The sequence below is a fragment of the Dunckerocampus dactyliophorus genome, chromosome 14 (genome assembly GCF_027744805.1).
Source record: "Dunckerocampus dactyliophorus isolate RoL2022-P2 chromosome 14, RoL_Ddac_1.1, whole genome shotgun sequence".
Classification (NCBI taxonomy): domain Eukaryota; kingdom Metazoa; phylum Chordata; class Actinopteri; order Syngnathiformes; family Syngnathidae; genus Dunckerocampus; species Dunckerocampus dactyliophorus.
Window position 1 is genome coordinate 4,859,098 of NC_072832.1, and position 12,481 is coordinate 4,871,578.

Genomic DNA, 12,481 nt, shown 5'->3' on the forward strand with positions numbered 1-12,481 from the left:
TGTTTTTAATTTGTTGATCATGATTTTAATTAGAATAAAACAGCAGACAAAACTCCTGAAATCAATAACTTTTGCATGATTCTCATTTACTGAGATGCACCTGTATAAATCCAACACAAATATTTCTGGAAGAGAACTGAAAAATATTTATCTTGTCACACTAGTGTCAATCTGATACTGATGCTACACAGTGAGGTGGGCTGATCAATTCAAATTGCGATACTACCAATACCAAGAGTGGTATTAAAACTGGTAAAAAAATACTATAATATGGAACCTTTAAATGGGATATATAAGCATTTATTTAACATGCATTTGTATTTGGTCCACACTCATTATCCTTCCTTGTCGTTTTCTCCCAGCACTTCCATGAGCACCTCCTGGTTGGAGAACTCCTGCAGGGAGGAGTTCATCTCGTCCAGCAGATCCTCTCCCAGCAAGAAACTCTCGACGTCGTGAAGTGTCATGCTGATGCGGTGGTCTGTTATACGATCTTGAGCAAAGTTGTAGGTGCGGATCTTCTCTGATCTGCCTTTGGTGCCAATCTAGAGAAGCAGAGGCAATATTTTTTTAATAATTACTATTCGTGTTTTATACTATATTCAGACATTTATGGTTGAGTTCATCCCACACACAGCGAACATCTTAAATGAGTCTCTATTCTGTGCAGATTGCAGGAAACATTGTGTTTATATGCTTCTCACCTGCACTTTACGTTGATTGTAGCGTTTGCTGGTCTCCTCCTCCAGCTTCATGCTGAAGAGTTTGGCTCTCAGAGCCTTCATGGCCTTCTCCTTGTTCTTCAGCTGAGATCGCTCCTGCTGGCACTCAGCGACCACGCCTAGGAAGCACACAAGCGCCATAGTTTGGATACATGCAGACGAGATCATTAGATAGTAAAAATAGCGCTGCAATCCAGGTTCAGTATCATCTTTTAAAGTTGTAATACAGGGGTGATCAAAGTGCGGCCCGAGCACAACTTGATTTGCATCTCATCAAGGAATATTCAATACACAAAATTATGGAGGATGGATCAGGACCACATTGAAAAGTGCAAATATTGAATGTTTGATATCACACTAGCAATAATAATTATTGAAATACATTTCAACAGCTTCGTATACCCTGACCTAAGCTGGAGTGGTTTTAGTCTGTTTAATAAAAGTAGCCCCAGCATTGTTTAATTTCTCTGTATGTGGCCCTCGGCCAAAAAAGTTACCAGTGGGAAGATGAACTATTCTGACAGCGCTGTCTGTGGTGTTGACGTGTTGACCTCCAGCGCCACTCGCCCGCTTAGTTTCGATTCTGAGGTCCTTCGGGTTTATCGTTAAAGAGATCTGAAGAGAGCACAACACAGTCTACATGTACACGACGCCTTATTTCCCCAAAAAACAGGGTGACGTATGAGAAGCTGCAGATGGACGCACAATAAACCTTGACAGTCACAAAAAGCAAAAGGGCTACCTCAGTGGGTTGGGGCAGCACAGCCACAGTCATGGTGCTGGTGTGCATCCGGCCCTGTTTTTCTGTCTTTGGGACCCGCTGGACGCGGTGAACCCCGCCTTCAAACTTCATTCTCTTGTAGCTCTGAGGGCCGCTGATGCTGACCGAGGCATGGCGCAGTCCTCCTGAGTACAAGTGAACAACAAGCATCAATATTAAATACTTGCTTTAATCCACTTACACAACAAGCACTGTTGTTTGTCTCCATTTACTGACCGAGGTCACTGGTCATGTGCTCCAGGACGTCAAAGGACCAACCATTGTGCTGAGAGAAGCCCTCGTACATGTTAAAAACCTGCAGATGAAGGGAAAACATTTGTTATTTATGCAAGGTTTTGTTCCTTATTTTCTTTTCAGCCTCATTACCCATTACTCCCCGAGCTCTAACAACATGGCTGTCCTTTTGTTTTTCATGGTTCAAATCCTAACTTTCACCTCAGCAGTAAACAGCATGGCCTCCTGTCCGCCCACACCAGCCGTGACTTCCAGCACGAGGTCGCTCAGATCAGCCGCCTCCTCCGGGATCAGAAGATCTAAAATCTGAATTTAGGATTCAACACAATAAAACAGCACTTGTAAGATGTAGACCTAATTTGGACATTTTGTTCTCTTGGATCCAGGAGAAAATCTGGATTTTCGATCTGAATTTTGCCTCTTTTAATTAAATAATCAAAACAAACAAAAATTCTAACTTCATTAATTTTCAATGCCGCTTGTCCATGGGGGTGTTCTGGAGCCTATCCAAGCTGACTTTTGGGCAAGAGGCAGGGTTCAGCCAATCACAGGGCACATGTAGACTAACAACCATTCACACCCACATTCACGCCTATGGACAATTTAAGAGTCAGCAATTAAAATACATATTTTTGGAATGTGGGAGGAAGCCGGCGAGAAAACCCATGCATGCACGGGGAGAACATAGACATGTCCAACGGAGATTCAAACCCAGATCTCCTGACTGTGTAGCCAACATGCTAACCACTAGGCCACCATGTGGCCTAACTTGAAGTGATGAAATTTGACATAGACATATCAATGATAAACACTCCAATGGTATTTATATTGCTTCCAAATATACTAGCTAAATCAAATCCGGATTACTCTATAGTGTTCCCTCGTTTATCGTAGGGGATAGGTTCCCAAAATAGCCCGCAAGAAGTGAAATATATGTTTGAAGGCTGTAAAACCCCTCACCATACACTTTATATACTTTTCTCAGACAGGCAATAACTTTTTCTCACATTTCTCTCAAAAAATGTTAAAACCTTCGATTGAATTTTAATGATCAGCCTTAACTCTTTCAATGACATCTTTTCAAAAAGTAACGTAGACTGCCAAAGACTTCATCTTTTGACGTCTTTTGCTTTTTTTTCACGGGAGCTACAGATCAGAGTCTTCTGTGAATTTCTGACTTGTAGGCAATGTTTTTGTCTCCCAGTAGGGGGCAACAGATCTCTTTTCCTCCAACCGGCAGCGACAGATTGTCTATGAAGAAGACGGATTGTGGGTTGAGAGAGGAAAATGGCGAAACACGTGCAGAAATGGAGCGGAGACAAAAAAATACAGGCAGCTAACACTGTCACAGAGCTTGTCTGGCGGTGGATCTGCCTTTAGGAGTGACGCGATCGCGAAAGATAGAGGTGACATGGGTGATGTAGGTGACGTAGACACAAATGCAGTTAACAATGGCAGCCGAAGCAACAAGCTAGTGGTTAACGTTGCTGAGCCGTGAAGCGCGACACCGGACCCTGACACCGGAAGCAGTTCAGAGTCGGGTGACTCAGAACCCTGATTTTTCTGACGAGTGGCTGCCGTCTGGATCGGTCAGCTGCAGGGATTCACCCCCACATCCAGCAGACCCCACCGTCGCTTTGCTTGAATTTGCTTCTCTGCAGAAAAAGCTTGTTTTTTTGGTCAAAATCAGGTGTTTTTGCTGAAACTGCCCTATGTTCTACCGCCAATATCTAAAGACCAAAAAGGCCAGAAACAAACTTTTTTTCTGATGAAAGAAGAGAGTCTAAAGCAATGGTGTCAAACTCGTGCCATGGAGGGCCGAGACGCTACAGGTTTTCTTACCAGCCAGTTACTAAAGCAGGTGATTTTAATGATCAGCACCTTCAATTTGAGGGAAGGACCTCATCAATTAAATCACCTGCTGGAGAAACTGGTTGGAGATAAAACCTGCAGTGTCTCGGCCCTCCATGGCACGAGTTTGATACCCCTGGTCTAAAGTTTCAATGTTTATGTACTCCTCCAACTCCAATTCTGTAGGTCTTGAAAGGTCAGCAAAAATGCCCAAAAACTCTGGCAGTATGCAGCTCTCTGATCTGAACATGGCTGGCAGTCAATGGGTTAATGAACAATCAACTCTAGAACCTTAACCTCAACCTTACTGATCAACCTACAGGTCGGACACAAGAAATGATTAAGTCAGTCACGCGTATTTAACTCCCGTGACAGTGCCTTTTCGTCTTGGTGCCGTTCTGTTGTACCGTTGCGTTTTTGTATCCTTGTTAAAACATATTGCTGCAGTCCTCCTCCTTCAAACCGACGATTCATTTACAAGTGAGCAAGGAAGCCAGCTAAAGATGACACAGGAGACAGTGGCACGAAAGAGATTGATCGGCAACGGTCTATAGCCAATCAATCTCGCAGAAAACAATGGGCGGTGCAGACAGAGGAGAGAGGGAAGAGAGAGACACTAAACTTCTCACAATGCAATTCTTCTTAAAGGGCCAGGCTTAGCCTGTAATGGCGTTCATACACTGTAATAAAAAAAAGCAGCACTAAAAAAAATTACGTGAATCAGCGAATACCCCCGAAAGGTAAACCGCGATAGAGCGAGGCAACAATGTACTGTATATTGCTTCAAAATGCGCTATGCAGATCAGATCCGGATTCGGTAGTTTAAGGCTGCAGCAGCTGAACGTACCACCTTAATGGACATATCTTCACAAGTAAATTGTTTTTAAATTGCTTCCAAATGCACAATCCTGATCAGATCAGTATTATAGGTGGTTTGACAATACAGCAGCTGTACCTATCAATTTAATCACCACCTTTATTTCAATCACTGGATTAATCAAATATACCTAGTTCAAGATTTGATTTATTGTGGTTTGAAGCTACAGCACCTGAACCTACAACCTTCATTTCCTTCACTGGATTAATAAAGTACTTGTATATCTATCCATCAACATAGCAAATGTCTTTGGAATTAGATTAGATTTGGCAGAGATCTGTTTTTACACCTCCGCACCCCCCAACACACACTTTTGAGATTTACCTTTTGTCTCAGGTCCTGCATGTCTTGCAAACAGCTTTCCCTCTCCTGTTCAGCCAGTTCTTGCAGAGCTTGATCTTCATCTGCAGGACAAAGCCACACATTATCACACACTGGCATGGAATCCAAGCTTCCTTCCTGCGTATCATAACAGAAAGCCTGCCTAACCCTTAAGAAGCGTCTCGGTCTCGGCCATCTCCTTCTGTTTGACGTCTAGCTCCCTGATGGCCTGGATGAGGGGAGCTAGAAGGGACACTTTGGTCCTCTTGGCCCTCAGCTCGTCCACATTGCACTGCTCGTCATTGCCGTTGACCGCTTTTAAACAATCGTTGTATTCTGAGTCCATCTTGTTCAGGTAGTCCTGCAGGGACCTCCTGGAGAAGAGTTCATCCAAGGATAGTAACTTGGGCACCATCCGCTGGCTTCCCATGTGAAATGTTCTTGTGGTGTCCTTGTAAAACCTGGCATCTTTCATGAAACTTCTACAATTTGTGTCACGACATGAAAGGAAGCGAAAGGCACACTCCTTTCCTTTAGGTAGGAGGTTAATAGCTCTTCTGAAAAACATCTCAATTGGTTTGGAAGACCTTCTATTTTGTCCCCACCTTAAGGATTCTGTGCATTCTTTATCATGGGAAGAATAACTCAATACCAAAAGAATTCACAGGAAAAAGACTTGCAGCTGTATAAAACCACGTAGTGACTCTCTACAATCTGCAGATACTTAAATGTTAGTATACATTCATATTTCCCTTATGGGTAGCGACAAAGATGAGCAAGCCAGTAAATAGTTTAAAAAGAACACCGAACGATGGTTAAATTATCAAAATACATTGTCACTATTATAGGAAATAATTACTGTGATGTTAGGGCATTTTTTCTGTCATATATATTCCAAAAAATAGCAACCCTCGTTAGAAACTGTAAACACCACCTTGCAATCGGGCGCAGACATCTTGAATAACGGACGCATGCGCAGTGGGCAACTTTTCTTTGTCAGTTTGAAAAAGTTGCGCCAACAAATGTTTGGTTTTTTTCTGTTTTTTATTTTAATTGAACGTAAATAAAAAATAACAATAACATATAAAGAATTAACAACCAGCATAATGAAAAATATAATTTACAAAAAGCAAATACAATAAACAATATGAAATATTAAAGAAGTTTAAGTTATAATCTCTTGAGGCTTTAATAACTGTTTTAGTAAATGTTTGTTTTCCCTAGTGACAATAACTGATTAAACTGATTTTAACTAATATGGTTTCGGCGTGTGCAGTAGCTTGTGATTGGCTGAACGTTTAAAGGGGGAAATGCCCGCGTTCCACTGCGCATGCGCGGTCTCTTACGCGAAACGACACTTCCGCTCGCGCCCTTGGTGTCGGCCGTTGATTGGCTGGATATTTAAATGGTGAAACGCCCGCCTCACTTGGAAAGCTTTTGCGCCTTCTCACCGCCGAATTCAAAAAACCAAAGGGCGATGAGGGAAGACTTCCAGAGCACTACGAGACAGCTTTAATCCACATTGCCGGAGAGATAGCTTAAGCACACAAAAAAAAGAAATGAGAAGAAGCATTCAGGTGAGAGACTTTTAATTCATAGTCTTTGGCGCCGAGCTGTCAACTACGAATGTATGCTACGGTATCAAGCTGTAAAATGCCAACGCAGTTTGGTAGTTTTCTCTATATAACCACCAATAACGCTAGGCTGCCATGGTGTTTAGTTAGTAATGACTTTAAATTTCAATGGTGGTGGTGTTACACAAACCGATGAAGTATTGTCTCCTCTGTTCCAACCTAGCAACACTTTACGGACATCTTGTTTGCTGGACATTTTGTAACGTGCATTGAGCTTTATACACTAATACAACCTCATATGCTTTAATAACATATTACATCAATGCGTTCTAGTGTGTAAAGAAAGAGCCTGTTTGTTTAGTCGTCGACCTAAGTTTGCTCGGCGCCAAATCTTATATCGGCTAAAATAATCTTGATTCCTTCACTAAAATGCGATAAAACCCTCTCTGGCCACATCCAATACATGTGATAATAGCGAAACATTACAACTGCTGTCATTTTATCTCATTCTGCACAAAATATTGCCTGTTTGATGTAGCCACGTTAGCTTGCAAGCTACCAGCTATGCTATACTATGCTATGACAGAACAGTAAAACATTTTTTTTTTTCAACTCGAAATAACATCACTGGTTTGTCTCCTTTCACAGGAATATAATTAACCACAGTGAGTGTATGTTCCATTTCTAAGAAAGCCAACATGAAGTGTCCACAATATGACATAGCCAAGGCCAAGAGAAACATGGAGAAAGACCCTGCAGAGAAGGCCTTTGGTCTTCATGTAAAAAATTCACCTTCCAAAGAACCCCTCCCTCTCAAACCACTGTGTCCCCCTGCTGAGAAAGTGTCCACAGTGCTGGCCTCCCATCATAGCACCTTGGGAGTGATCCACGACAAAGAGAACCAGACCCTCAAGGAGCATGAGAGGAACCCGGAGGAAGCGCTGGAGGACAGCGGCTACATGTCTTTGCAAAACAGTCAAACTGAGGAAGACTATGACCACGGCCAAGCAAGACCACTGAAAATCCTTCTGCAACCTCTTTCACCTCAAAAGGACGAGGCATCGCCCAAACGCTCAACTCTGTTTCAAGAGGGCACAGGTTCTGGCACAATGACGCTGGTGGCTGCTTCCACCCCCGTGAATCACTGCAGGCGGCAAGTGCTGCAGTACTCCTTGTCGTCCACCCCCTCCGAGCACCACGAGAACTCCAACCTGCCCATCATGAAGTTCCAGCAGGCCGTGTGCAAAGAGCTCCATAAGAGTTATCTCAAGACAAAGAGGTGAGCATCTAATGCACACTGACCGTAGCAGAATCACAGGTTTTTGGGCTGTTTGTGCTCCCGTGCTTCATGTCAAGCAGCTGCATTGCACAAAAGTGTGGAATTTCAGAGTCACTACTAGTTAAGATGCAGCGGAATGCCGCTCAATGGCTTTGCGGATACCTGCAAAGTGGGGGAACATATATGCCCCACCCAAACCAATGGTTGCTTCCCTCTGGGAGCAATCTGTTGGCACCTTCCAATGTGGCGGTAGCCCTAGTGGTTGAGCGTTATCCTGGGCTCATGATGTTGAGATGAGGTGTGTTTGTGGCATGATGAGGGCTGCGTGAATGCCAGCTCTAACTGAAGCATCAGATTTATTGGTCCGAGCATGGGTCACACAACTTTCTGGGTTTTGTCACTCGGCTCCTCCTTGGAGGAGGGTTGGGTTTGCCTGCGGACATCGTGGGGCCCTTTGGCTTCGTCCTGGGGTTTCACGGATAGCTGTGATCTGGAAAGGGGGTAGGATTAAAGAAGCTCTGCTTCTTTCTGCTTTTCAGACATGTTGAATTGAACTGTAAATATATAATATACTCCAGTGTAACCGTGTGTGCATGTTTAAAATTGAACAATTGTGTTGAAATTGGTCTAAAAATGCTTTTATTAAGCTTGTTTGATCAAATAAACAGACTTGCCTGTTAGTCGTCGGCCATGTTTTTTGTTTATGTTCCAACATTCCTCAGCTGGATTTGTGCTACTCAGTTTTCTGGAATTCAGCAAAAATGTTGTCTTGATGTCTTGGTCATTACATTAATTGTGACTGTTTGTGGGACTCAGGTATGACTGGAGCATCATCTCCAAGGTGGCCGAGGATCACCTCCTGCATCAGGTGATTGGGCGCCAGATGGGCCTGGAGTACGTGGATGTCTTTTCATCTCTTCTATCCAAGAACATGAGATGTATCCTCGCCAACATCCTGGCCCTGCTTGGAGATCTGGACCTCATCAGGTATGTAACCTTTCGACAGGGAGCCGACTGTCTGCTCCTGGCGTCACTCTTCATGTTTGGGTTTTTTACTCAACACGCAGCTGCAGGAAGGTGAGCAGGACCTGGAGGAAGATCATTTGTGAAGACGGCGCCGCTCTGAGAAGGTGTGAGCAAGCTGAGCAGATGCTTCAGGTGAGGACGGTGTCACTTAAATGGTGTCCGACATTGGTGTGTTCAGTGCACAGGTACTAACAAGGTTTTCCTTAATTGTAGGAGTCTGTTAGCTCTGTGAAGCTAAAGGATTGCGATCTGACGAGGGACATGGCCGTGTCCAGGGTGGTGCTGTCCTGCGTGCAGAAGGTGGCCTCGCCACACCATCTATCAGCATCACCATCCTTGTCGACAAACTCTGGCGTCAATAGACGGATAGCTCCTGCACAGAAAGGCACCTCACAGCGTTCTCGTTTCAAGGAATTCATGCAGGTCAGTGAAAACATGGAATATCATGCCACGTATTTGAACTAAGTCATTTTTACTATCATGCCACATTGTCCGAATACTTTGAGTCTCACTTTTTAAGAAGATGAAAAGTGAGTAAATTTGCCTTGTCAAAGTACGGTTGACCTCCTGAAAAATGGAGGTACTTTTTAAGAATTGCAGATCATGGCTTCATTTTCAACATTTCAGTATTTGGACAATGTGACATAATAAAACCAAATACTTTTGAGCCTCTAAAAATGCATGGTACTCTTTTTTTTTTTTTTTTTTTTTTTTTTTTTTTTTTTGGAGAGGAAAAAACACAGCATTTACCATTTAGGAATTAAAGCTAGTGTCGCCATTGTCATGGTCTCAAATGTATTTGGACAAAGTTGCTTTGCTATTTAATTTTTGACTTTTGGGTACCTGAAATATTGAGTTAGGCCAACTTCAGGAATTGCAGCTTGTGGCTCCATTTTCAGGATCTCAGAAGCATTTGGACAAAGTTACACCATGTAATTTGGTCCAAATATATTTTAACCCATAACAATTTTAGGCTCAAAAGCAATGGACAATGTGGCATGATTAAGTCCCTCTTTGTCCAAATACTTTTGAGGCCATCAAAATTTGTGTGCGTAAAATGTGCTGCGTAAAATAAATGCTGTTTTTTATAAAACTCCTTCAATTAAAAGCCAACGTGTTCATAGTTTTATTTCAAATACAGTGTAGTGTAGAAATTCAAACAAAAAGGCACCCGTGACATGCTCTGAGAATGGTCTGGTGGCTTTATAGTGAATTTGTTGTTAACCGAGCACTTGTTTCCATACCCGTGCGTTAGGCCGCCAGCAGCCTGAAGCAGCACCAGTCTCTGCGGCGCTGCATCCACTGCGGCTCACCGGCGACTCACTCGGCCAAGGTCCAGCGGGCCACATGCACACGGCCGACCTGTCAGTTCGACTTCTGCACCTGCTGCCAGGAGGCCTTTCACGGCTCCACCCCGTGCCGGATGATGACCTCCTGGTCCCACATCACCTCCCCCAAAAGCACCCCAATCCTTCCAGGGAGCTGTCAAAGCAAGAGAAATGTGAGGAGGTTATAGTGGTTGACTTGGCTTTTTTTTTTATATATATAAAAAAAGACCTGTATTTTAAGCGGTCACGCTTGGACAGTGGGATTTGTTTTTCACACAAGTTTGCTGTGGATGTGTGTTTTAAACGTGTTGGTGATTTAAAATGGTGCTGACACACACAAACACTCAGACTTGACTGAATGAATGGAAGCACTTGTTCTGAAACTGGACAATCCGGCCAGCGACCCTTATTTGGGATAAAAATGAAAAAACTGTTGCTGGTAAAGCAAAACCAAAAAGAACTGGTACTTTAAATTGGATATTTTAATCATGTTTTAAATTGTTTCATGATTGTATATATGTCTTATTTGTAAATGGTTTTTCTATCGTACATGTTTTGTTTTAAATAAATGTTTGAAAGTACTGTATTTGTATTGACATTCCCACCGAATAGATATTTCCTAAAACCTGTTTGTTTGTGACTCATTGCTCTATCAGGTTGAACTTGATGCCTCTACAGCAGGGGTCTGAAACTCGCGGCCCACCAAATCGTATCTTGCGCCCCGTGACTGGACATCAAAGAGTAGTGTAACTGCAGTCTGCAACATCCGAGCAAGCTCAGTGTTACTTCCATACTTACAGGGGCAAGTAAACACCAGCACTGAACTAACAGTGGTGTTATCACATAGATGTATTGTCAATTGTATCATGAGGTACCCTGAGATTCCCAGCCCTACTCCCAATACTTGATGCGGCCCAGCCTCACCCATACTCTACCTCCACTGGCCCCCAGTGAAATTGAGTTTGAGACCCCTGCTCTACAGTACAGTATTTTGAATTGATGGTATTTTTGGGCGAGAGCTTTTATTTGGCACCCTCTGGTGTTTGAAATGATACAAAATGTACTGTATCTTGGCTCCTCGCACAAAACAACTTGTTGCCAAACTATCACATTACATTTATGTCATTATAGGCCAGTCATCCTGTTGTGCAGAAATGGGACAACGCCTAATGTAACCAAGTGCATTTTAGATCATATTTGGGGCAATGCCGATGTGTGTTTATTTTGCGTTGTTATAATTTTAGCCATAAAAATCGTATGTATTTTTTTATATATGTATTTAAGCTTTGTGTCGACTAGATAATATAAATAATGAAGATTGTGGAAATGTGTTGAATCTGTGCAGAAATATGAACATGCTGCAGGAGGATAGCCTATATGATCACAAGTAACTTGTAATTGATAATCCAGCCATTTACTCTGACGTTGTACTAACATGTTGTTATTCTTCTCTATGCAGTGTAGCAATGGCTCGGTGTCGATGTCCTCTGGGCCAGAAAGTGAACTAAGCCTCTGCTGAACACTGCTGTGTTCCTTCCTATGCGGGGACACCACTTCCTGCTGCACGTCCATAGATGCTGATGGTCAGTCTTCAACCCAAAACATGAAACTGACTTTGATGTTTTAGTACCTCCACATAGCACATACATGAATTCAGCTCAACAAGTGTCAAATGTCTTCATCTTCGATGATTTTATTTCAGGATTCCACTTTGAACCGCTCTGCAAGCATGATTTTCCACGGAGAGGCAAGTAAGTGTGTTTTAGCATTTTGCACTCTAACAAAGTGCTTTACTGGTTCAAATACAAGTAGAAGTAAAACACAATAGGATACTCCTTTCTTTGTCCCACTAAAGCATAGGAAATTTAAAAAATGTCCAATTGGTATGAAATCTCACGATAAAAAGCCCCAAATTACATTATACAAACAAACTCTTTACTTGCGTATCTTGCTTGCTTGCTGCTGTAACAAGTTAATTTCCCCGCTGTGGGATAAATAAAGTACATGCATACAAAACTAGTAGTCTTTACACAAAGGAAAAAATTCAGGCAATATTTTAAAATGTAAAAAACAAAAACGTGTATTCTCTACATTTGACTACGAATATAAAATTATTAAATATATATAAATATATTGTCATAATGTATGTTAATATATTTTTAAAGGCAATGATAAGAAAGAAAATAAAGGTGCAAGTAGAACAAAAGTTTTGTTTCGTTCTCGAGCCTTCCAGTTGAATAAATAGGCAGGCGTCACACTTAGGTTTGTGCCACTAGATGGCGGTGGTTTTCCTCAATCACAGCTCTTTAAAATACGGGTGTCCAAACTTTTTCCAGCGAGGGCCACATATTGAAAAATGAAAGGATGCAAGGGAAAAACTCCATCTCAGCTTTGAGATACAAACTGTTGGTGAAAGTGTTTGCTCCTTTTTTTCCCCCTCCAATTTTTGCTGTTTTTACATTTTTCAAATATTTTAACTTTCTTCCTA

At 42.4% G+C, this 12,481-nt stretch overlaps 2 protein-coding genes across 2 annotated transcripts; one reads left to right on the top strand and one right to left on the bottom strand.

Annotated features, from left to right (window-relative positions):
* Window positions 1-33: 33 nt before the first annotated feature.
* On the bottom strand, window positions 34-5,727 carry mtrf1l (mitochondrial translational release factor 1-like). Its single transcript, XM_054798808.1, has 8 exons — window positions 4,955-5,727; window positions 4,790-4,869; window positions 1,939-2,043; window positions 1,720-1,798; window positions 1,465-1,628; window positions 1,220-1,337; window positions 705-841; window positions 34-545 (listed from the first exon to the last, which is right to left on the bottom strand). The coding sequence occupies exons 1-8, from the start codon at window positions 5,352-5,354 to the stop codon at window positions 336-338; spliced, it is 1,293 nt and encodes a 430-aa protein (XP_054654783.1). The 5' UTR covers window positions 5,355-5,727; the 3' UTR covers window positions 34-335.
* A 491-nt stretch (window positions 5,728-6,218) lies between these two features.
* On the top strand, window positions 6,219-10,530 carry fbxo5 (F-box protein 5). The gene is made up of 6 exons (XM_054798975.1): window positions 6,219-6,363; window positions 7,009-7,639; window positions 8,456-8,626; window positions 8,707-8,797; window positions 8,879-9,088; window positions 9,921-10,530. Exons 2-6 carry the CDS (start codon window positions 7,059-7,061, stop codon window positions 10,179-10,181), a joined length of 1,314 nt encoding a protein of 437 aa, XP_054654950.1. The 5' UTR covers window positions 6,219-6,363; window positions 7,009-7,058; the 3' UTR covers window positions 10,182-10,530.
* The last annotated feature ends 1,951 nt before the right edge of the window (window positions 10,531-12,481 follow it).